Raw genomic sequence first — 27,062 nt, 5'->3', positions numbered from 1 at the left:
AAGCTCTCTAAAAGCTTCATCAGCTTAACTACCTCAACCCAGAATAATTAATTCAATAAATTTACCATGAGAATTACTTTTTAATCAGGCATTAGAACAACTTGTTCTAAGAAAAAACAGCAGCACTGTAACATTTTCATGTACTTTAAGTCCATAAGTGTATTCAGCTTAAAAATTGAGAACAGTAACAGTGTTAAGAATAGACTCAAATTTGGAAGTCAAAAATTTTATTACACTTACATAAAAAGAAAATAAATCAACATTCTTTTGACCATTTTTGCTTTATGCAAAATTTCCTAAACAATTAGAATCAGTTAAAAGAAAATAAAATTGTAGAACAAAGAAAATGACTTACACAAGACAACACAACCTCAGTAGGGAATTTGGTGTTCAGTCTGAACAAATTTTAATAGCTTTTCTACTTAAAACTCACCATCATTAAAAATTAACTACTAAATTTAATTTTCTATTATGTATACTGTTTTACATCATTTTTTATTAAAAACATGTTTTATTAGATTTTCCAACTAAATTAAATGGCAAATAGTAGTTGTTTTATTGCTGGTTTGTATGCTTTAATAATTACCCGAAACTATTCTATTCAGCTAAATTAGATGCAATTTTAGTCACAAACATATTTTTACCAAAATTGTATTAACATGTACACAGAGCAGTAAAAAAGTATTGTGTGTGTGTGTTTTCTTAAGTCCAAGGTGTACAATATTCAGATAGATCGGACTGCAAACAGACTATAAAACATAATAGACTAGTAGAAGGATGTTTTCAAAAGTAATAAAAAATGCAGCATGCAGCAACTTTCATAATGAAGAAAACAATGTTAACTGAAACCCATAGAAACTTGCACAATCCTCACTCAGAAAGTGACTCAGAAGGTACCACTGACCAAAAACAGCATTTGAGCATCTGAACTACACCCACCTGACTCAATTCTGTTGTCATCTTCACATTCCAAAACTGCCAGGTAGAAATGTGAGGAGTATCTTCAAAAGTATAGTCTGGAACATCGGCACCACCCTTTTCCCCACACCTTAGTCATCCCATCTGAGGTGGGTCCCCTAGATCTGTATTTTTAAAATAAGTTCCCCAGGTAGGAGTCTATGCTGTCAGCTCAGCATATAATCTAAACAAGGACAGAAGAAAAAGTGCAATGGCCACTACAATATCACTTTACCCAGTTATTTACCTCCCAACTAAATTGCTATTTTTAAATTTACTCCCTTCCATGTTTACACTCAAAACAAGACTATGGTCATCTTAAAAGTGTACTAGTCAAGATACACAATGTTTGCTGTACATGTGTATGCATCACTGCTCTGAAACAATATATTTTGAAATATATCCCAATTTCAGAAACATTTCGCTTTCATAATTTTCATGTTCTATTTTATTTTAAGTTATTCTAGAGCTTAAACTACTAGGTTGAGTCAATATGGCAAGTTCATATGGTTCAACCTAATACATCATGTTCAAGTTTGGACATTAGTATTCAAAATATTCACCTATTACTCGGAGATAATGCAGGTTTGGTTCCAGACCACCACAGTAAAAATGAATACTGTAATAAAGCAAGTCATATAAACTTTTTGGTTTCCCAGTGCATATAAAAGTTATGTTTACATGATACTGCAGTCAATTAAGTGTGCAATAGCATTACATCTCAAAAAACAATGTACATACCTTAACTTAAAAATACTTCATTGCTAAAAAATGTTAACTGTCATCTGAGCCTATGGTTAGTCAATCTTTTTGCAATAGTAATATCATCGATCACTGAGCTTTTGCATCAAAGATCACTGATTGCATATCACTATAACAAATATAATAATAATAAAAAGGTTTGAAATATTACAAGAATTACCAAAATGTGACACAGAGACACAAAGTGAGCAAATGCTATTGGAAAATTGGCACTGATAGACTTGCTCGACACATGGTTGCCACAAACTTTCAATTTGTAAAAAAACAAAATATCTGCAAAGCACAATAAACTGAAGAGCAATAAAATGAGGCATGGCTGTATTTAATTACCTATAATATATTAATAGCTTATATGAATTATTACTTAATTTTCACTAAACTGATATTTATGTAAAAAATTTACCTGCTCTTAGCAGTGAAGTAAGACCTAAAGTTCCTCTAAGTCTATTATAATTAAGCATTATTGTAAGACATATATATATATGATTATATATACACACACACAGTATTCTAATATTTGTATGCACATTAGCCACTAAATTCCAATTCATTTTTTCCTGTTTATCAAAAATGGCCTAACCAATTGAAGCATATCAAAACATTTCTAGACTACAAACATTATACAGAAAGAGGGAGATTTTCAAATTCTGGCAAATGAACTATGCATTTCTAAATGATATTAGAATTATCAAATACATCTTTGAATGAAAAAGTTGCCTTAAATACATTATTTACAAGTCCATCACAGGTAGAAATTCAAGTAAATGCTGATGAATGCTTTAAGAGAATTCTTAACTCTGAAGTCTTTCTCCCTCTTTTGTTGTTTCTAGACATTACAACGCTTTGCTTGGCACATGGAGCATTGTTAATTTTCAATGTATAAACAAGTCATTGTTTGATACATTAATGAAGTACCAAATATTGCAAAAAAAAATTATGTTAAAAAATATCTCTACATAACTTCATTGAGTCAAGAGACAAGGCAAATTCAACACATTCTCCTAAGGGATATATATCCTGTAATGTCACAACCAAAACAAAACAAAATGAGGGCCGAAGAGAAATATATACTTTTTTTTCTATTGCAGTCCCTTACTTTTAAAGCTGATTAAGCTGATGTGCAAAGAGTTGAAGGTTTCAACTTCCTTTTGTATTCCTATAATCTTAAAAAAAATGGCAAAAGGGCAAATACAATTTGTTGTGACTTAAAAATACAGAAATCCTTTGCTAGTAATAACCTAATAATATTTTTTGAGTTTCAAAAAGCACACATAGGGGCTTCCCTGGTGGCGCAGTGGTTAAGAATCCGCCTGCCAATGCAGGGGACACGGGTTCGAGCCCTGGTCCAGGAAGATCCCACATGCCACGGAGCAACTAAGCCTGTGGGCCACAACTACTGAGCCTGCACTCTAGAGCCCGCGAGCCACAACTACTGAGCCCACGTGCCACAACTACTAAAGCCCATGCGCCTAGAGCCCGTGTTCCGCAACAAGAGAAGCCACCGCAATGAGAAGTCCGCGCACCGCAACGAAGAGTAGCCCCCGCTCGCTGCAACTAGAGAAAGCCCGCACACAGTAACGAAGACCCAACACAGCCAAAAATAAATAAATAAATAAAATAAATTTTAAAAATATATATATTTTAAAAAGCACATATATTGCCTTATAAAAAAAATCAATAGTATACAGTATGCTATTAACTCAGAAAAGCAATTAAAATGGTTCTTAGAAAAGTATTTCTCTATCAGAAGAAGTGGAATATTCAATTTGCACTGAATCTTTGTTTCTAAACCTGACACTTTTGCCAGACATCTTTTAATAAACAACCTAAGACAACAACAAAAAATAAATCAGCTGTTTTTAGAATGTACAAATTCAGAATAAATAATTGATTAAGAAAAAAGAATACTATTTTGAGCTAATCCATGTTTCCACAAATTTCTAGGATCTGAGATTGGAAGACAGAAGCCTTAAGTGACAATATTTCTACTTATAATCCATCGAAATGGATGGCAGAACAAGAACACTTACAAACTGATGAACATTCGAGTACAGAGCACCTTTAAGCTTTTTGATCCAGGAACGCTTTTTGGAATTCCATCGACCGCAGCCACTACAGAGCAGAACCTCTTTCACAGTAAGCCCCTTATATTCCACCGCAGCTTAAAGGACCTCACGCTTTCATGAGTAACTCAAATGATTATACAATCTTTAAATGATTTTAAACTAAAGGCGTTATTTTAAGACTACAAAAATGTTTTAAATAGCATAATATATTTTACTCAAAAAATGGGTGAGGTGATCAAAAGGTACAAACTTCCAGTTATAAAAGAAATAAGTCCTAGGGCTATATTGTACACCATAGAGTTAATAAGACTGTATTGCATATTTGAAAGTTACTTAGAGAGTAGATCTTAAAAGTTCTCATGACAAGAAAAAACAATTGTAACTATATGTGGTGATGGATGTTAACTAGAATTATTGTGGTGATAATTTCAAATTGTTATGTTGTGCATCTGAAAATAATATGATGTTATATGTAAATTAGATTTCAATTTCTTAAAATGAGGGTAAAATGCTTCCTATGCAAAGATTCAAAGTTTCTGTGCATTTTCTATCTTCATATTTTCATTGAGTTAGGGGAGCATTATAAAGTTAAAATAAGCAAAAGAAGCTGAATATTATACATCAATTGACACATTCTTCTCTTTACCAAATTCCTCATTCTGATTTGTGTCTTCTTCACCTTTACCTAATTATCTAGCCTGGTGGCAAGATATTTCCATTCTTTTCCTCCCTTTCCCCGATATGCATAAGATAATTATATTTCCAAAATGATCTATATTTTATATTCTTTCTTTCCCTTGATATTGAATAGATTGCAGATCTTTTATAACCATAGTGAGATGAACACTGAAAAAGTTTTTTTCTATTTTATAGAAATATGTGTCCAATAACACATTGTTATACTTACTTGTGTTATAATTAGTGGGAAGGATTCCTAAAAAATCACAATACGCTATTTCAATTTCTTTACAATAATATCTTAACAGTAATCACTTAGTGTTAACGAAAATAGAACATTTAAATTTAACCTTCAAAAGTTTATATTGTTCATATTTTACGAATATTAAACTGGAGTTTCAGCTGTTAAAATATGAATTTCTCTTACAATATGAATTTCTCTTACAATTTCTCCAAAGACTTCAGACACATCTAATCCAAGGCTGCAGAGAAAGGAATTTAACTGCCAAGTCAAAATAAAATAATGCTCTAGACTACACTGTCCAATAAAGTAGCCACCCGCCACACGTGGCTACTGAAATATAAATTAACATTAATTAAAATTAAGTCAAATAAAATCAAAATTAGTCTCTCCATGCACTAGTCAGATGTCAAGTACTCAATAGCCACAATGGTTAGTGACTATCGGTACTGGACAGTGCAAATACAGAACATTTCCACAAACTCAGAAAGTCGATTGAGCAGTGTTTCCTAGACTTTCCTTCTCAAGGAGAAGTGTGAAGAGAAGTCATTGAACATGTAAGGGAAGGCTTAGGCTTAGGTTGGAGAAGGAACAACTAGGTAAGTCCTTATCCTTGAAGCATACATCAATGTATGATGAGAAGGTGCTTTCCCCTAAGAAGAAGTAATATTTGACATTATTCCACTGCAGTTTATTGATATAGATTTATATCACATCAGCTGTCCCCTAGCCAAAGATCCACCATAGACAAATCAATCAAGAAAACAAAGGATTTCCGTCATGAGAGATATCCTCTATTATTTATGGTCCCCAAAATTAAGGAATAAAAAAGATGATGGTATAAACAGGCAAAATACATGGATAAATATTAATAGAGTGATATATATATAGTTATTAGTTATATACAGTTATATAGTTATTATTTTTATATAGTTACATTGTTACATAGTTTTATATATATATAGAGAGAGAGAGAGAGTTAGTCCATCATCCTGGTGCTACACATTTTCCATTAAAACTTAAAATCTGAAGATCTACTAATATTTTAGAAGAAAAAAAGTAATTTATACCCACACCAGAAGAACTACACTCTTAGAAATTTCCCAAATAAATGTCATTTCTATTGCAATAGCTATTTTACTATGTAGTGAGTAATATATGATTTTAAAACCACTGATGATCAATGTACTGCTCCTTCCTCGTAACTCATGCCAACAAGGACACCAACATCTTTTAGACGCATCTGAAGTGGGAACAAAAACCCCCTCACCTTTTTAAAGACTTTTTGTATGCTTAAAATTAGGGATTTCTCATTTGACAACATAAGAACACAACAGCAGCTAGAAATGCAGCAATCTTTTGTAACCAGTTTTTAACAGCAAGTGTCAGAGAAAGCAAGGAAAGATCTTTTTTTGTTCTCAACAGATGTAGGCACAAAAATACACAGCCAGAAAGCTCATTTAAACTTGCTAATTACAGGAATAATAAACTAATTTTGAATAAAACTGGACAATTTCCTTCTATTTGTAACCCTGAATTTTCATCCACAATTACCCAAGTAAGGTACATTTACTTGCATACATAATTTTATATTTACAAAGACAAAAATCTACAAAGATAGTTTAAAAAGATCTCTGAATATATTAGACCTAAAGTGTTAACTGCTAAGTCTACTTTCTCTACATGTCCAGTTTTCTCTACCTTAACTGTTCTATCAAGAAGAGTGGGATGACTCAGGAATCTTCAATGGACCCAGGAATAAAAGATCACAATCTGTCCTTCCTTTACAGCTGAATAAAATAGCTCAAAATCGCAGCAAAAATCTTCTTACCCAGCAAAATCCCTATGGTAAAACCGTCCTTTTATAGCAATTGTTTTTGGCAAAAACTTTGTCTTTTAGTAAAATTAAAACATCCAAATTAATCTTTTGACCATTTTTAAACTCTTAATTCAGTCAGGAGAATAATGGCCCAAGAAACCAAAGCCAGAAAACATCACAGAAACCCAAACTCCATTGATAGAACTCATTTTAAGTTCAGAGAGCAAAACATGGGCAAGCCTGGATTTTATAACCGGTATTTGCAGTTTTAAACCAAATATTGATACTCGAATCTAAAGATAATGAAGCAGATAATATAACCTGAGTGCACAGAAAAAAAGTCTCCATGGAAACAGATAAAAAATTAACAAAAGAGTAAGAAGGAGTTGTTTTAACAAATTCTGATCCAGGTTTTTGTTAATGTTTTGTTTTGTTTATTTGTTTGTTTGCTCAATTTGAAAGCCTTACCATCCTGCTGGCCATGAAGAGCCTGGGGACTTTGCATCCTTTCCTCAAGATTGGAGCTAAGGTCAGAGTTCACAGCTGACATCCGTGTTGAATCACTCATATCAAATTCATCACTTTCTATTGAACTTTCATCCTGAAAATTGTTTTAAAATATCATCAAGTATCATAAAATATAATACATTCAGATAATGACCATTTTATCTATAGGGTCAGTTAAAGTTTAGCCAGTTAGTAAGCTTTTACAGAACTCAGGAAAATGTTATACATGAATAGATTCTTGAAATAACAAATAAGAAATTTGAAAACGTGTGAAGATTCAATGTTCTATGTAAAAGATGTAAAACATGAAATAATGTATTTAGGAAGGACGTAGTTGAGGAATTATCTGAATAGTGAAAGAATGGATTTTTTTTAATTAGTAAAAAACTTCCTAAAAGAGTCAATCACAAAACATAGCATAAAAAGAAATACATGTTTTGATTTTTTAAATAAATGACAATAAAATATTATAAGCAAAAATCTGACACTGCAATAAAAAATCTTAACTAAAAATTTTTCTTTGGTAAACAAAATGGAATCTAAAAACAGACAAACTTACATGGCTAGATTCAAAGTCCACATTCGCTGGAAAACAAGTTAATCTTAGCACAACCTTTCTTTCTTCACAAGGGAATATAAATGGCATTGCAACCACAAAAAGTTCAAGGTAAAAGTGTGCAAGATCCATTTACCAAAAGCCAGATCAGCAAATGGCTAAATTACCAAAAGGCAAGTTTGCCAAATGGTCAATTCATCAAAATCTGTCAAATATTAACTTAAACCAAATCTATGCTATGTTGCTATAGTAACTTCCTCGAAGCAAACTCCTTTTTTGCTTTGGAGAACTGATTTTTGGACAAATGCTGTGCTTATGTAGGCAGGAAGGCCTTAGAAACCTGCGTAAAATATCATAAATGTTTAATTGAAACCACCAGGTTTAACTTCAATTTGTAAACATTTGATCTGAAAGTTTAACATTAATGTAATGATTACCAGTAGCAGTAGTGCTGCTATGTATATTGCAGACACTGTTATTTATATTTGCTTACATACTTCATCTTCATCACAGCCTGTGAGTTAGGTGCCAGCATTTACCCAATTTTACAGATTGAGAAATTGAGGCACAGAGCTGTTAAGTAATTTATTATACTATTATATACCAGAACTGGGATTCATTATGATGTCTCCCGAACTTAAGAAAAGAGCTTCTTTGAATAGGAAGAGTTCCCCTGGCTTCATAAATGACATCTTGGTATCAGCAAAGAAGTTGCTATGGTTAAGGTACAGGAGCGTTCTAGCAGACTAACAACGGGCATTCTGATCCCTAGGTCAGGCCCAGGTGATTTGGGTGTTCTTCCCTTACCTAAGGTCTGATTGTGTCTGGGTCTACTGAGTAGCACTAGCTCTTCATTAATTCAGCGAGGAAATGCCACCCTGGGAGGCCTCTGGGCAATCAGCCACACAGACTTCTCCCAGCCACGTGCCCTCTCGGTACATTATATTATCTCCAATTCTAAATTCTAAGAAAATCCAAAGCATCTGAAATATTAAATATATATGTTCAAAAGAGAAGAAAAATAACAGAATTCAGTGCACACATCCATATTATCAATGTGTACCATATACATATATGTACATATATACACACACATAGCTAGATGATATAGATATCCATTATATACACTCTATATAGTGTCTGTAATATCACAGTATTTTAGAGCACATTCTCTGGAACCAGACTGCCTGGATTCAGATTTATACTCTGCCACCTATTAGATGTGTCTCCTTAAGCAAATTACCTAACATTTCTGTGCCTCAGTTTCCTCACCTATAAAACGGGAATAATAATAGTATCAATCTCATAGGGCTATATAATGATTGAGGGGCTATAATATATTTAAAGTAGTTAAAACAACATCAGATCCATAATAAGCACAAAACTGTTTGATATTGTTACATAGAATATGTAACAAATTCTACAGTATATAAGATTCATATTTATTATATGAACACATACAAAAATAAATGTAATGGTAAAGATGATCAATATGTGTTTATAAAGTAGCTGTGGATACTATATGAACATAGTCTTTATAAAAGCATTTATTATATACCCTACAAAGAGCTAACTAGATGTAATCTAGTAAAATACTGTTTCCATGGTATGTGTATGTGTGTGTATGTACACACACAACCATCTGAGATATATGTATATATATGTGTGTCTGTGTAAAAGGTATGTGTGTGTATGTTTAAGAAGAGCTAGACACAAAGATTGAGGCTGCAGTCTCTGTTCTATAGAATGGTTAATACAAACTGCACACTATGCCTAATCAATGTAGCTAGTGTAACTAAAGAACTGACCATTTAATTTTAATTTGAATTAAGTTTTATTAAATTTAAATATCCCTGTATGTCTAGTGGCTACCATGTTGGACAGTGCAGATTCAACATTCCTCACTGTTGGATATTTCCAACCATCACTATTAGCAATACAATAAACATCCTAACACTTAAATTGTTTTGTGCATCAAATTCCTTAGTATAAATTTCTAGTCAAAGCATACAAATAACTTTTTAAAGTTTTAAAATAATTATTGCCAAACTCTCCCCCAGAAAGTTTATTATGGTTTAAACTCTCATCAACAGTTTGTAAGAAGGTCAATTGACCTTACTTTGGATACAGTATTTTGTAATTTTAAAGGGATTCCCATTCCTGGCCTTCTTTATCTCTCTGAATAGCATTTAGTATTGTCCTATATACATACTTTCATAATTTACTTCCTTTATTGTCTAGATAAGCCACTAGAAGATAAGCTTAATAAAGGCAAGAATTTTGTCAATTTATTCACTGTTTTTCTCCATTACCTATAAGAGTGACAGTTACAGAGAAGGTACTCAATAAATATTGATTGAAGTAATTGAATAAACATTTATTAAAATTTAACTTATCACAAAGGAATATCTTACTTGATTTCCATTTTAACATGACTTATCTTACTTAACCACCTTCCTTTCTTTCAATAATCACAATTTCCAAAATTTCATAAATAATCTAACTCATCATTTATCTGAATAGTTTTAAGACAGTGTACACCCAAGTTGGCATTTTTGAAATGTAAGGATAAGAGTTATTTTCCTAACCCAGTTATAATTTAAAAGGATCTGTCTCTCTTATGTGAAACACTTAGGATTTTTTAGAAGCCAGAAGGATTTAGCATATGTGGACTCTATTGTTGGCACAAAGTTGATCTTACTTTTTGGCCTAGAAATAAACAGATCAATATCTAAATAAGTTTCCTACAAATAATTTGACAGCTCTAACTAGTTTATGAGTTTTTTAAAAAGATTTTCAATTATGTGATGACTCATGGGAATAATATTTTTATTCTCAGGGATGGATAAACAGTAATATTTTCTATTGTCTTTCCTGTCTTTGAATGATTTTATTACCAGTTATTCAATCATTTATATACAGCTATCTAATAATATGGAATCTGATACTGCCACTGCACTAATACAGATATTCTTACAGAGTGTACTTTTCATAAAATCTTGATATAAAACAATTTTATAAACATAGTTTTGAGATTAAACCTGTGCACATAAAGAGGAAAATCAAAAATTTGGTTTGTGTTTTATGAACAAAGTTAACAAAGGTAATTGTAAAAGAATTTAATAATATCTCACCAAATAATGCTATATTTAAAAATAAATATTGAACCACATTTCCTGTTCCAGAGAAATTTCAAAAAGGAGAGAATGTATTAGCCTGAGAAACTATTCTTAATATAGTTACTCTGAATGTGTATATTAACTAATGGCTACTAACTAGTTAAAAAGGATTTACTAAGCCCATATTGTTATAAGTGTTTTGGGGAATATACACAGGGTATATATATATATAACTTAGTCCCTGCCTTTGAGATACTTCAACCAAACTGGTGAGTTAATTAATATCTTAGAGAAGAATATTTAACAAATATGCATTTAGTATCTAATATACGCTAACAAGCTCATTGCTAGACTCTTACTATACAAATTAAATAATTTGAAACATCAAAAAATCTCTAGTTAAGAAGAATCACCACAAATTGTAGAAAATGCAGAGAAGTAGACAAACAAATACTTCGGATAATGATTAACTGAAAAACAACTTTAAAATATACACAAGATTTGGATGGTGGGGAAATGGTTATATTTGAAATACCTATGAAATTGAACTTTCTGATTTCCAGGTAAAATAGCCTTAGTACTAAAACTTCCCTAGATACAGACTTATTTGGAATACTTTCCCCTGAACTTTCTAGCACTTTACCTAGGTTAGCTCGATGGTGGGCTATTAAGGAAAATGAATCTTTCTGGGGAATGAGCAAATTCCCACACAGCACTAAGGCAGAAGTGGTAAGATAGGGTATCTCTGTTGAGGATTAGAAATTTCTGCATATTTCTCTATCTGTGCAGTCCTAGTGACACTCCTTTCATTAAAAATAAATAAATTACCATCTTCAAAATGCCGGCATGCTTAACACGATAGTTCATGGTTATCAAACTTCATTCTGACTTGTGATATAAGTGTAGATATTTCCATTTTACCTCATCTTGCTGTGAGTTTAGCAGCTGCAGTTTCATGTGTTTCATGTAGGCCATGGTAATTGGCATGTTGTAGTCAATCATGCTGGTCACCAAAGTGGGAGGTTTTCCATTATCTGTAATAAAACATTTTTAATGGGTAATGAAAGTGATACTGCATTCTACCTGTAATTTCAGAATGATCCAATTTGTTCACATGGAAATAAGATTCTAGATACCAAGTATTTAGGAGATTGGTAGCATTAGAGATGGATTGTAGGAAAAATAAATAACTGGTAAGATTCAACAAAGGTGTTTTGGGACAAATTAGCGCTATGGATAAATCTGTTATTTCTAACTACAAGGGGAGATTTTTGATATCCTGGATAACAATGAGTGAAGCTAATATAGTGATTAAACAAAATTATTGGTATTTTTGTATTTTTCTCCTTTGCTGCACACTTACTTTTTTTTTCTTTGGTCGTGCCGTGTGGCATGAGGGATCTTAGTTCCCTGACCAGGGATCAAACCCGTGCCCCCTGCAGTGAGTCTTAACCACTGGACCTCCAGGGAAGTCCCCACATTTGCTTTCTACATGGACTGCTTGAGCGCAAGAGGAAATTTACTTTTTATTTTTTGCTGTTCTACCCATCCTCCAACACAAGGGAATAGGCTAGCCTAAATGTATCTTTGAGATTAATCTCTGAGAGAAACTCATACATTAGGAAAATAATCCAAATAATTTTTAATGAAAGCCAAAGCCAAATTATAACTTTTCTGCAAAAATTTTCAGTGAAAGAACTCCATACTATTCATTACTTTTAGAAATAAGAAATTGGTAGATTTAAAAGAACACAGATGGAACGTCAATTTCCTTGCTGAAAATACCTAAAATACCATGAAATACACACAATAAATGAAAATTAAACATTATTATAGGAAAAAAGTTATTTGCTACAGTCAAAACTGCTTTTCTTCTGAGAAAGGACACTGAGTTGCTTTGTAGTGAATCTTCAACATTCACTGTCTCCTGCTTGAATACATGAGACGATCTGACTTGTTAAACTGTTTCTGTCTACCATATTCTTATAAAAATGTGGGATATAAATTGCCATTATGAATAAAATTACTTGAAATCTCACTATTTGACACTGCGGCTACCTTTATGATCTGTTCCATCTGGGTTTAAATGCATTCTTTTCTGGCACTCTGAGCAGCTCATTAGAAACCGTGTCACCGCTTCTCTTGGTAGGAAGGCATAGCTCTCTGAAATCTGAAATGATTCACAAAATAGAGGTGTTAATATATAAGCTGACTGGGCATGATTCAACAGAAGTGATCACTGTATTTCCAAATAAGACGCATTATTCCATAATGGCAGGAAGCACAATGAAAGCATGCACTGCATACCATGCATCATTTCAAGAAATATCTATCCAACTTGATTGCATGTCTCTTAATAATCGCTAATAATGCAATGTGGAGGAAAAATATCAACCACATCTGGATGGAGATCTGTTTACATTTCTGCATTTCTTTTAGGAAAAATAATCACAGTGTACAGACACTCTAGTGAATTTTCCTTATTAAAATTTGCCCATGATTGTTTTGGCAATTAAACTTATTGCTAGCACTGTTAAAATTTTATCCAATTTTACATATATTTTAAAAAGTTTAGCCCCAAGGTGAAACAATAAACTTTGGATTTTGCAGTAATAAGCATTTCTTCATTATTGCTTTTCAAAGTACTTTAAGGAAAAATAAAAAATAATCTGAACAGAACTCATGTATTTATTTACTGCAGTGAATCATCCCTTCCACAGAAAATGACACACTTGGAATGCATTCTGGCCACCTATTTCAGTTGTTATTTTATGTCAGTTTTTCATAATTTATGTCCACAATAGTTCACATTGATTGTCAGAGCCAGCTTTTCCAGTGCCCTATACAGAGCTTCTCTTTTCACAACCATGATCTAGAATCAAGTTAGAAATTAATACTCTTGTCAGTGATTCTTTAAATATTAACTTTTCAAAAACCAAGGTATTTCTCTCAAGAAAGCAAAGATTTCTGAAGTGAAACTGACAGATTGTTAAACATCTCTAAATAAAAGCTAATGGTGCTGCTAAGAAGTCTGATGCAAGGCATTAGTTTTCCACCATACTGGCACTGACATTGGTCCATGAAATATGAGGTAAGCAAAAGGAATAAATGAGTTGTAAATTAGACATAATTGCCATAGACGATTCCTCAGGTGCATGCAGAGCTGTTATGAACGTTGATGTATTTTAAGCTTGTAGAAGGAAGGAAAATATGCACCTTGCATATAATTGAGTACAAATCTGCACCAATTCCATTAATGGTGATGGGGTTAACTTTTGCTGGAGCACAGCATCGAGGAAACCTCACATATTAAAATCCAAAATTGTAAAGCATATTTTTCCCTGAATTTCATGTGAAAATCAGTTCACATCACTTAGCCTATCTCTTTGACTCTCAGGGAAAAGAAGCCGTAAGAATGTCAAAGAGAAGGAACAAGTCTACAATTAAAAATCTGCCATGGATGATCCATACACAGGTAATCCACAGTCAACTCTACTGGGATTGGAATATGAAACTGATTTTTAATATAACTATCATTTGTAAATTAAGGTGTTGTCCAGTTTAAAAAAAAAAAACAAACTTCCTTGTACTATACAAGGAATTGCGGGAGAAAAGAAGCAGAGCAATTTGAAAGTATTTCATCAAAATATTTTGTATTAGCTATTGAATAAAGAAATACATAAATGCAGTATAAATGTTCATTCATTCTCGCTCACTCTCTTTGTCTCTTCACACACACACACACACACACACAAATTTGATTCCTATTCATCTGTTTTTACAGAGGGAACTAACACTTTAGTCTGATTTATTTATCTGATTAGAGATCATTTTTTCTGACTCTCTGAAAACCTATTTTACAATAATTCAGAAGTTAAGTCTCTGATTCATGCCCAGTTTGATACTTCATATTTTAACTCACATGGAATTATAATCCATGGGAACTAATAGAGCTGACCAGTAAATTCATTAACAAACAGGATTTGAGAAGAATGCTCCATTGATTTTCATAGAGGATTTCTATTAAGGCTTTTCTCTCCTTATATAAAAGAGAAACCATCAATTGAAAAAAATAGCCAACTGGTGGAGTTAAAGAGATGCTGCATTTGCTTCGACGGTCCTGATGCTCTCCACAATCTGCCCTTTTCTCAGTGCTAATAAAGCACTTATGTAGAAATCCCTTCTAGAGAGCTTTATCATTGACCCGACTCAATTGTATTATTTGTCCTAGCACTACTTAGCTCCAAATCAATTTTTTCTTGGAATCATTAATCATATTTCCTTTATACTTTTGTTCTGAAAAACAGGTTACCTGTATTGACCACAAATATGTGATATATGTGGATAAATATGCTATGTGTACACGTGTGAATGAAATAATATCAAGTTCCACCTTGTACCTTAGAAAAGATTTTTTAGTATGTATTATATCACATTGTTCTCTGTGGTCTTATTCTGGGCATGTCACTATATGTTATATAAGTGGACAAAATCCCTTATTTGGGGGTACTTTCTTGGTGTTCAGAACACTTATAGGGAGATCTGCTGAGACACCCCACTCTCAGCAGATCTTTTCTACCCCACCTCATGTTCATTGGGGCCCAAGGATCTCAGAGTCTTCTTAGGCACAGGGAGAAGAGACCCTCACAACAGGCTCTTCAAGTCTCACACTCATTTCTTTTTTTTAGAGGGAGTATTTTTTTTTAATTAATTAATTTATTTATTTATTTTTAGCTGTGTTGGGTCTTCGTTTCTGTGCGAGGGCTTTCTCTAGTTGCGGCAAGCGGGGGCCACTCTTCATCGCGGTGCGCAGGCCTCTCACTATCGTGGCCTCTCTTGTTGCGGAGCACAGGCTCCAGACGCGCAGGCTCAGTAGTTGTGGCTCACAGGCCCAGTTGCTCCGCGGCATGTGGGATCTTCCCAGATCAGGGCTCGAACCCGTGTCCCCTGCATTGGCAGGCAGATTCTCAACCACTGCGCCACCAGGGAAGCCCCTCACACTCATTTCTGAAACAATATTTCTCCTGCCATGGAGGTGAAGAGGGAAAATGATTCCTTTTTCGTTATCTAGGCTCTTTCCTCTCCAGCCTCTTTGAAATTAAGGGTCCTGGGCAACCTTCACTGCTGAAGTTCTCAGAACATTTTTAAACAATGAGGAGATGTCCTTTAAAAGTTCTAAAATTATGGTACATTTGAATAATTGCATTTCACAATTAAAGCCCATAATGAAATACTGTGGTTGGTCCTGTCAATATCCTTCCATGACCCCATTTAGAGATTACACGGAAAGCCTACACGAAGACTCTTGAACTTGAGGCCTGAGCTAAACGCGCCTCTGGCTCTTGCTCTAATGAAAGGGTCTGTTTCTGTGAGTGTTTGAAATGCTAAATCTACTTTAAATAGATGTTCATAAATGGTGATAAAATCAGGGACGTGTTCTTCTAGGCTGCCTATTCATCAAAGTCCTAACATTCTTCATACAATATGTAAAAGCAGGTGCAAATAAAATATAGAAGGGACAGAAACTGCAAAACATTTTGATTCAGATACTTGAAACACCATTCTACTAACACTATAATTAATGATATAAAATGCTATAGTCATTCATAAATGTCTATTTCCTTGACCCACTTTTCAAATCTAAACACTTCTCTGTTTCTAAGACAGAAATCGGACTTTGAATATACAGTACAGAACATTTCTAGAACACTAGTGAGGATAATATTCACTTGAAAAATGCATTCTTAGAAATATCTTTATATTTGGGAAAGATAGAGAGTATTTCCTTAGAACTGGTTTATCAACACAGAAATGCTGCATCTTGTGAGTATTACGAAACAAAACATCACATGAATGGATATTAATCTTGCTCCTTCTGAATTAAACACTAAAACAAACAAACAAAAAACAACTGCCATGGGACAAGCCACATATATTGCCTGTAACAGAAATAAACATCCAAAGGAAGGACTAGAACATAGCCATATTGAATCTTATAAACCAACAATCTCACACTATTTATCATGTAAATAATTGTGAGGCATCTCTTTCTTAGAAATGTTATTTTCTATGAATCCAGACTTGTTTTCTTCTATTTATATAATAGTTTTCATCGGGGTTTCCATCCATTATTTTAGACAGTGTAGATTTTACAGTAATTTTTTGACAATGGGATCCACTGGTATAAAGAGGTTAAATGAACTGCCATTGTTACACAATAGAGGGCAAAGCAAAGAGCTGGAACTTGAACCTGAATCTCTCAAATCCTGGTCTGTTTCTATACATTGAAGGGACCATGGTGGGTTCATCCAACAGACAGATTAGACAAATGCGTAGGGTCCAAGGAAAGCAGGAACATCAAAATAGATTTTTTTTAAATTTAGTATTTAAAAAAAAAAAAAACCCCAAAGTATCAAAGTGTTACCAAAGTCAGGACTTGGGAACTTCTTCTTTTTCTGCTATCACGGTTATTTTTTATTATAATAAGTATTATAGCTACAAAGTTCTATATGATACACATATTACAGAATATTGAGAAGAGTTCCCTGTGTTATACAGTAGATCCTTGTTTGTTATCTATTTTAAATATTCCTTAAACTCGAGTTGTGGCTGAAGATTTGCTGTTGTTGCTATTTTTTAACTTTGAATTAGCTATGGTTGAGGGGTGGAAATGCTGTAGCACAACACAATTTTTTCATTGCTTATCATTTCTAAAGACCTTAATTCAACTGTGTATTAGACAACATTGATACTGTTTTCAATGAAAATATTACATTCTAAGTCTGTTAAGACTGGAATTCATCAGTAATGCAGAAATAATAAATTGCATTATCATCCTAAATTAGAAGTAGAAATCACCTCTCCAATTAAATAATATGGTAATACTTCTACATAAAAATAATTGAACTGCAGCATCTTTTGATGGACTAAGCAAAATCAGCATCTAGAGCAAAGATAGTATGATATTAGTGATCTAATGATAAACCTATCCACCTGAAGAGGGTATCATGATTAAATCCCATAAGGAGCACTGCTATTGATCTTGCACTTGTAGGTTAAAACGAAAAATTTTAAAAACTAATGGGAATACATTTCTGAAAAGTTTACTGACAAATATTATAGTTGAAAGGAGGATGAGCATTTTTACCTTGCCATGTCCCTGTCTTCTGAAGGAAGAAGAAACAGTACCTTTTTAAACACTACAGTTATAAAACCAAATTCTGGCAGTTCTCAAGTGCCACTCACCTTCCCCTCAACAACCTGGTTAAGGTAAAACTGTAACTTATTCAAAAGAACTGATATTTAAAAAATCAATCGCAGTCAAGTTAGTTTGCAAATCTCATCTTATACATTTGATAATATATATAATTCCTGAAGTTTTCTTACATTTACTTTTGAATAGCACAGTTTTATCTCCAGAAATGTCTCCTTTCTTACTTGGATCTGAACATATGAAGCAATATAAAATTAGAAAAAAATTTAAAAATTAATTAATCAAAATAATTTAATAACAAATTGTTCCTTTGCTGTACATTTCCAGACTGTGTGTCACAATTACATGATGCAAGTGTATCTCACTAACTTGAGCCATTAGGTTTTATAAATTAAGAGAAAAATTGATAACAGACAGAAATTTTGAAACAGGACTGTTTGTCCTGTCCCGCTTCCTCAGTCCCAAGCATTCCTCCCCTCTAATTTTAACGGTGTTTAATTTCTGAACATTTTCAATAGAAAGGCCCTCAAAATTGACTCAGCTTGTCCATAAACCTGCAATTCTCTGGCTTCTGAAATGGTAGGAAATTGACAATTCTCGAAATTAGGATTCTCATTAACTGTATGACAACTATTACTTGCTTTGGCTGTTTTACACAAAAGGAAATGCTTCCTAAAAGAGTATACGTGTGTTTGTTTCCCATTGATTGAGTTCTTAATAATAATTATGCCAAGTAAGAATTTTATATGGATTTTATCATTTAATCCTCACATCAGTCCCAGGAATAGATTACTATCATCACCATTATAATCTCTGTTTAACAGATGAGGAAACTAAGCTTCAGAGAGGATGTATATTTGTCAAACAAGGAGAAGAGACAGGACTCATGTGATAATCTGGTTTCAGAGCCTATCTTTTATTCACTTTTAATCACCATATTTTATAGCCTCTCCTGGTCATCAGTATTAAAAATGAAAGAGACTGTCTCATCCATAAAAAGCGGGAATATTAACCTGACAGCATAGGTTAATTATACTAAAATGTTTATAATGTTCCCTGGTGTGAGATTCTTTGTAAGTATAAAATGCTCTGACTGGTTTGCGATGACCCTTTTGAATACAAGGCCAGTCAAGGGCCCTGTACCTTGTCTCAGGTTACAGAGTTCCACAAGAAGCACATCAGACTGTGCAGTTACAATACAGAGCTCCACCTGGAGGAAATTAACTGACCATCTGTCCTGTTCCAGCAGAACTGACTGCTAAAGTAATGGCTTTGATGATGGCCATTCTGACTGGTGTGAAGTGATACCTCATTGTAGTTTTGATTTGCATTTCTCTAATGATTAGTGATGTTGAACATCTTTTAATGTGTTTGTTGCCCATCTGTATGTCTTCTTTGGAGAAATGTCTATTTAGGTCTTCCACCCATTTTTTGACTGGGTTGTTCGTTTTTTTGATATTGAGCTGCACGAGTTCCTTGTATAATTTGGAAATTAATCCTTCGTCTGTTGCTTCATTTGCAAATATTTTCTCCCATTCTGAGGGTAATCCTTTGGCAGTTGCTTCATTTGCAAATATTTTCTCCCAATCTGAGGGTTGTCTAATGCTGGAGAAGGTGTGGAGAAAAGGGAACCCTCGTGCACCGTTGGTGGGAGTGTAAATTGATACAGCCACTATGGAGAACAGTAGGGGGTTCCTAAAAAACTAAAAATAGAACTACCATATGACCCAGCAATCCCACTACTGGGCATATACCCAGAGAAAACCATAATTCAAAAAGATACATGCACCCCAATGTTCATAGCAGCACTATTAACAATAGCCAGGACATGGAAACAACCTAAATGTCCATCAACAGAGGAATGGATAAAGAAGATGTGGCACATATATATAATGGACTATTATTGAGCCATAAAAAGGAATGAAATTGAGTCATTTGTAGAGACGTGGATGGACCTAGAGACTGTCATACAGAGTAAAGTAAGTCAGAAAGAGAAAAACCAATATCGTATATTAACACATATATGTGGAATCTAGAAAAATGGTATCGATGATCCCATTTGCAAAGCAGAAATAGAGACACAGACGTAGAGAACAAATGTATGGATACCAAGGGGGAAGGGGGGAGTGGGATGAATTGGGAGATTGGGATTGACATATATACACTACTTTGTATAAAATAGATAACTAATGAGAACCACCTACTGTATAGCACAGGGAACGCTACTTAATGCACTGTAGTGACCTGAATGGGAAGAAAATCCAAAAGGGAGGGGATGTATGTGTTTGTATGGCTGATTCATTTTGCTGTACAGTAGAAACTAACACAACATTGTAAAGCAACTATACTCCAATAAAAATTAATTTTAAAAAATGAATAAAGTAATGGCTTTGCAATAACACTGTAACACTGTAACAACCAGGAACTAAATGCAGAGGGCTTCCATTTTTAATAGAATATACAAGAAAGAGTATAAGTAGACTATTTCTAAAAGAATAAGACTTCTAATTGTTCAAAGAAATTCACCAGTAGAGAAGTTATTGTTGCTTTAAGATTTGAACCTAACACATGAGCTGAAATAGAGACATCACATGACATGGGTAAATCATGAGCATTAGCAAAACAGAAAAAGCTAAAATCAAAAGATTTATCAACCAAAATCACACCATTTTGTCCTAAGTTCCCTAATGTCTTAGCAAAAGGAAAAATCATAATTAATGTTACTAAATATTAGTAATTTGGAAAAGTAGCAGGCAAGTGCTGAATTTCATTATAAGTAACATTCCTCCACAGCTTGATGCCTTTGTCTACAGTGTGCTCCATTTCAGACACCGAGCTTTAGAGCAAAATAAAGTTGGTCTAATCACCCTATTTTTTAAATTACCCACTCCACCTTTGCTCTATAAAATGAATTTAGAAAATAGAAATAACACATTTATTTCACTGGAATAATAACATTAAAACTTTTTTTTTTTTTTTTTTTTTTTTTGCCAAATATCATGCAGTACACTCATGCAAGAATTTGCCTTCAGGGCCAAATTTTTAACATTTTCTCTTGTGAAACTCTTGAAATTATGAATAAAGAAATAGTCTCCTAATGACATTTGTTTATCATATTGCTATTGTGATATTTAATATTTAGTACTGTGATATTATATCACAAACCACCTGCAATGTACATAACTGGATAACGAAGCTGTAGAAAGTTTATTTTTAAAAACTAATAAAATTAAAATGTAATTGAACAGAACCTATAAATCCAAACGCTATTAAAGACCTCATATGTCCTGATTCACAAAGACACCATAGTCCAGAGAGACCCCTATCTAAGGAAGGGAAGTCTTGTTTATGGGCACTATCTCCAGTTCAACAAGGGCCACTCTGTCTTTACCTGGTTTATACATTGTATATTTTTGAATACATCTGAAGAGAGGGAATTAGGAAAAAAAAATACATATACATATACACACACACATATCATATACATATAAAGTTTTACAAACACTATAACATTTGGCCCAGATATTTTTATAGATGTGTTACAAAACTGAAAAGTCCAACCAATGGTTTTCTCTTATATTTATATGGATTCTCTTTTACCCATTTCATGCATGAGAAAAGGTAAGCAGCGAACATCATTATACTTCTACAGAGGAATTTATTAATCTGGGGAGTTGCACATGGAAACAGTCTTACAAAGATGAAGACATTTTTCATCTAAACATTTATTTACTGAACAAATATCTATTAAGTGCATAAGCACTATAATTATCCCTGAATACTGCGAGATATGGTTCTACACCACTAATGTGCCCGGCTATATCAAATTATTGGAATCACCTGTTGGTAATTGTTTGGTTAATTTTGAAGAGATTCCGAAAAATGCTTTGATCAGGACTCAGCATAAATACTCTTAGGTTAAAAAGTGTATTCATAGCAATAATCAATTACACAAAAAGCCAGACATTTGGCCTGCCTGATCAAATTTGCATTTACTCTGGCCCTCAACAATTTTTGCTTCCAAACCCTAACTACGATTTCAGAAAGACTTCCTGTTTAATCGCATCTGTTTGACCTCTAAACATCTGATAAATAACCAAATGAATTCCTGTACCTTAACAATATCTCCAATACTGAAACTAGGATGCTGCCAGATTTGCACTTCAGCTCCAAATGTGCCACTGCCCCCCTGGTGGCAGATTCTCACGTTTTGGTTGGGTTCCTAACAATCCCGAAGTATTGCTTGTTTTGCTGCACTCTGGTACTGTTATCACCTATTCCAACATGCTATTTTCAGTTCATATCACTGTCTACTATTTCCCTTCATTCTTCTCTGAGTACTTTCTATATATTCAATCATCACACCCATTCATCAGCTTCTCTTGTCTTTTTCATTTAGTTAAGGGGGAAGGGGGTGGCCTAGCCCAGTCTGAAATATCTTGGGTTGCTTTTTAAAGAGTATTAAGGTTCCTAGATAAAACACAGCACACACAATTAAGTGTGAATTCCAGATAAACGTGTGATATTGGGAATAACTTATATTAAAAATTATCATTTATCTGAAATTCAAATATAACTGGGCATCCTGTATTTGTTAAATCTGACAACCTTATACGGTACATTTATCTAAGATGAATGAAAATATGGGTTAGAGCCCAAAGATAATCTTAAATTTGGAACAAATTGTTATGTCAGTAAGATCTAAGAATATATCAGGAAGATCTAAGAATATACCAAGAGAAGAAGAGAGAAGCAGGGTAGGTGGAAGTGATTATTGGGCATCTGCAGGCAATCTGAAATCACAGTGCCCATTGAAAGCAATATTTTCCAACCTTTTAGACCAACAGCACAGGTAGAAATATATTTTATATCATAAGCTAGCACATATACACATTTCAACAATAAAACAGACCACTTCTATTTTCTTCTATTTCATTTTTTAAAGTTATCACAACCCACTAAATTGGCTTGAAAACTCACTAATGGGTTGTGATACATAATGTGAAAAACACTGGTCTAAAGCAGAGGGATGCAGCCTGTCAGTCCAACGATATTTGCTGTGGTGTTGAGAGAAGATGGTAGTTATGTGGTCAAGTTTAAAATGAAGGCTGCAAATTCAAAGGAGGTCTAAAGCAGGCAGGACTATTATTAGACAGTTCGGGTCAAATTTTAGACAGCTAAAAGCAAGCTGGAAATCTGAGGCAAATGCATCAAATGAAGAGAAAGAGGAATAAAAAGTGAACGAGGTGCAGTCTGAATCCTCCAGGGATAGGGTAATGGTGCAAGTGCGAGGCAAGAGGCAAAGACAGTGAACCTGGGCCAAGGCACAGAAATCTGCTATATGATGAAAAGAAACTAGAGGAGGAAAACAGAGAGAGGTAACAGCATTCCAGGGCAACATCGTATGAACTGGGCACCACATCACCATGCATTAGTACATTGAGGTGTAGGCAAACAAGAAATAGAACGTGATTTAAGTCAATTATAGCTAATTCCTTTTTATTAGAAATAGTTTTTGCTCCGCTGATAACACTTCAAATTTAGCTATATTGCTTTGCAGAAAATAACTTTATCTTCTATTGTTTTATCTTCATTATAATGATGAACATCTTTAACTTGGAGTTGTATTTTACAATTATTAAAACAGTCATCAACTGAGCAAATGTGACAATATCAAAAAGAAAGAGAGTCCAATAATCCGGAGGTATGTCTCCAAAGTTGTGGGTAATGTTTTTGTGTCTCTTTTTATGTTAGAATAACTGGCTGTTAAGGAACAGATTGTCATAACAGAGAATTCTTACATTAGATGAAAAAATGAGCAGATGGGCACTGAAAAAGTTTTTCTTCATACGTGACTCCTAATAGTAAAATAAAGAGAATTTTTAAATGTTGCATGTAAATAAAATGACTCTGCAAAGCAAATATTTATACAATTACTTGCAGCATGAATAGCTACATTAAAATATACAATTACACACATGGAAGAGTGGGGAAATGACTCCTTCTCTTGATGTTTCCTGAAGAAGGTATATTCTGTGATATATTAGTGTTTTTGCTGGGGCTTAGGGGAGAACAAGTTGAATCCAACCTTTCTGGTCTAGAATTCAATGGCATGTTCAAGCTCTCCTGGGCTCCTGTTGCAGCTTCCTTGGTTAAACGTTACCCTCACTAAGCCCTGCTAGGCAGTGGGAAGACAGCACTTCTTTTAAAACAGGTAGCCAAGAATACTGCTGCCACAGTCACTTAAAGCAGGCAAGATTTAGCCATCTTAGGAGAAACGGAAGAAAAATGGAGAAGGTTAGGCTTCACTTTTCTAGGGAGTGCAGTGAGTCTCACAACCCTCATATGTTTGTGAAAACTGCAGAGTCTGTGAGATGGTAATAATGAGATAATGGATGCAGAATTCGTTGTCTGGATTCTTCAACTGCTCCACAACTGGCAAATAATGAAAACATTTTTCTGAGATGCCAAGTAAAGAACTAGCCACATAGTTTCCTTTAGAAAACGTCTCTCAACTTGGGTGTTTACTGTGCTCTAGAGGTTGCAATAGGGAAGAACAAATCTGGTTCCATATTAGATCTGCTCCTTTTACGTTAACCTTTGTGCTCTGTTGCTTGGTCATGCTGGCCTTGTGCCTTTAGTAAAAGAATGTTGCCTATAGCCTGAAATATACAGGATAGCCTATTCTCAAGGCTCTGACCTTTAAGAGTCCATTCATATAGAGATAAAAAGTTGCAGAACAGAGCATAGCATTTGTGTCGTTGGAGGTTTGCAGAAACATTGTAACCTGACCTAAGTGGACCGCTACAAGAACAAAGGAATCCGACACCAAGAAGTTTGCAACAACTAACCACACCCCTCCCTCACCTTGCCTTTAAAAGTGCTTTACTGAAACCCTTCCAGGGGTTTGGGAGTTTTGGGGCACGAGCTACCCGTCTCCTTGCATGGGCTTCCAATAAACCTTTCTCTGCTCCAAACTCCACCGTTTTGGGTTCTTTGGCCTCACCATGTGTCGGGCACATGAACTTGTGTTCAGTGACAAGGTGACTTTTGAAAACGGAATAACTGGGACTTGTGTTGCTGCAACTTAGACCCCAGGGGTTAAGGATAAAGCTCTGAGTACTTGGGGCAATGCCAACTGTCTGACCCCAAAGTCTATAGCCCTCAAAGTCTATAGTCTCAAAGCCCTATTGAGAAATATTGCTTTAGACTACACACCAAAACACACCAAGACAGAAATTTCTTGGTCCAAATTCCAAATTCTCAAAATCTGTTTCTTTCATGATTCACCTCCTTTCCGATTGCTAGGGTTAAGGAGTAGAGCAATGCTCAAATACGGCTGTGATGTGGGAGAGGACATTCCCAGAAAAATGAAGGTAGAGGAGAGGATGAGGAGTAGAGCAGATAAACATAAAAAACAGGTAAAGGCTTGTCGCTTGTTACTTATGATGAACTGACTAAAATTGCAGCAGATGAAGTTAGTGAATAACACTTTCAATTCTGGAAAAGTCATGAATGAAGACATGGGTGCGTGTTATCCTTGGGCCACTGGGGATCACAGATGATACAAAGAAAGAAATAGACCTCTCAATATCTAGTTAATAGAAAAAAATCTGTTTACAGCATCTGTTACCCCACAAACAATGCCATATTTTTTTTAAAATCACATTTCTATTTACCTCACTATCATAATATCATGTTTGAAGCAATTATTAGGTTAAAACCTTTACATACATTATTTATGAGCCTCAAAGCAGCCCTAAAAATAACACATGCCCAAATCACACATATAGAACTTACCTAATCAGGATTTGAACCCAAGTCTAGCTGACATCAAAGCCGGCACCATTTTCTTTCTATTACTTCACACCAATAGCCCATGTCCTAGTCCTCTTTCCTATTATATTTTATCCCAATTAAATACATACATAGGTATTTATACAGGTGCATATACTGTAAGAAAGTCAGGAGATTTTATTTATTACATCATCACAGTACCCAGGAACCTCTGGATCTGAAGAAGAATCACCCACTAGTAGGTACTAATCTTCCGAGTAGTTTTAAAAGCTGCATTGGCACATTTTCACCACAAGGGTGCACTGAAGTAGCAACTTATCAGGCTGGACATGAAGAGTTAATGCTGTTTCTCCAAAAGGTTAATTCCCTTTCAAGGAATATATCTATTCACAATAATACGAAAATTATTAATGACAGGGTTTGTGACATTAGTTGATGATAAACTGGTTTGGGTGAGTTATGTCTTTTGACGGTCTCTACTACCTAAAAGAAATGTTCTGAGTATACAGGATTTGTACTGTTACTCTGCTCACCTGTGATAATTCTCACTACACCTATGTAAGGAATAAATCAATTTTGATGAATGGCAGAACACTATTCTTCTGTTTTAAGATTGTTATTTAATAACTCTAATTCTCATGGCACTGATTTATTTTTTCCTTCTGAGATGATTTTACACATCTGACTTCTTAGTCTGAATAATATTTTTAGTTATCTAAAACAATGAGACTGTTCCTACATAAATGTAGGTTTAATATTATGTGTACCATGTTTAATAGCTGTTCAATATTTAGCAAGAATCACCTTTATAAAACCTATTATGTGTGTGGGGGGATATGTGGATATGGGTGTGCATCTGATAAGAAATAAACCAATGTGTGGAAATGTAAGTGATGTGTTTATATCCTGCCTCTAAGATGATAGCATAATTTAATGCAGCATCAAAGTTTTCCCTGAAAAGCAAGGGGGAAGCACTTGTGTTAAATAATTTTGTTACCTTACTCATAGCCTGCAAAATTGCAGAAATCCAGGGTGCTGTTCAAGGTAAACATGAGCCGTGTAGTGCAGGGTCTTTACAGCCATGGGCTACAGCTCTGATCTTATTTCATTATCTCTATTTATAGTAACATCTTTATACTACTTAGTTGGTATCAAAAAGGCAAGGACTTCACAGAGACGAGGTAAATTTTTTCCTTCAACGAGTATCTATGGAATACTCTACCATGAGACGGTTCTTTTACTAAGCTGTGATTATACAGTAATATGAGAAACAGACATGGTCCCCCACCATTAGGGACTACAAGATTTTTTTTAACTTTGACCCTAGCTATAAATAAAGAAAAAAAA

General features: G+C 34.2%; 1 protein-coding gene across 6 annotated transcripts in view; it reads right to left on the bottom strand.

The window, feature by feature from the left end:
* NOL4 (nucleolar protein 4) overlaps nucleotides 1–27,062 on the bottom strand; it is a 408,480-nt gene that overhangs the window by 282,547 nt on the left and 98,871 nt on the right. For 4 of the 6 annotated variants that reach the window (XM_061169492.1, XM_061169491.1, XM_061169494.1 and 1 more), the window contains 3 exons: nucleotides 12,764–12,875; nucleotides 11,627–11,739; nucleotides 6,992–7,124 (listed from right to left, as the gene is read on the bottom strand). In XM_061169492.1, coding sequence (XP_061025475.1) covers nucleotides 6,992–7,124; nucleotides 11,627–11,739; nucleotides 12,764–12,875 — 358 coding nt within the window. Of the gene's footprint in view, nucleotides 1–6,991; nucleotides 7,125–11,626; nucleotides 11,740–12,763; nucleotides 12,876–13,684; nucleotides 13,728–22,877; nucleotides 22,894–27,062 lie in introns of all 6 variants that reach the window. The other 2 variants (XM_061169490.1, XM_061169493.1) reach the window with 1 other exon arrangement.

Source organism: Eubalaena glacialis, chromosome 15 (assembly GCF_028564815.1).
Source record: "Eubalaena glacialis isolate mEubGla1 chromosome 15, mEubGla1.1.hap2.+ XY, whole genome shotgun sequence".
Classification (NCBI taxonomy): Eukaryota; Metazoa; Chordata; class Mammalia; order Artiodactyla; family Balaenidae; genus Eubalaena; species Eubalaena glacialis.
This window is presented reverse-complemented; position numbering and strand designations above follow the sequence as displayed.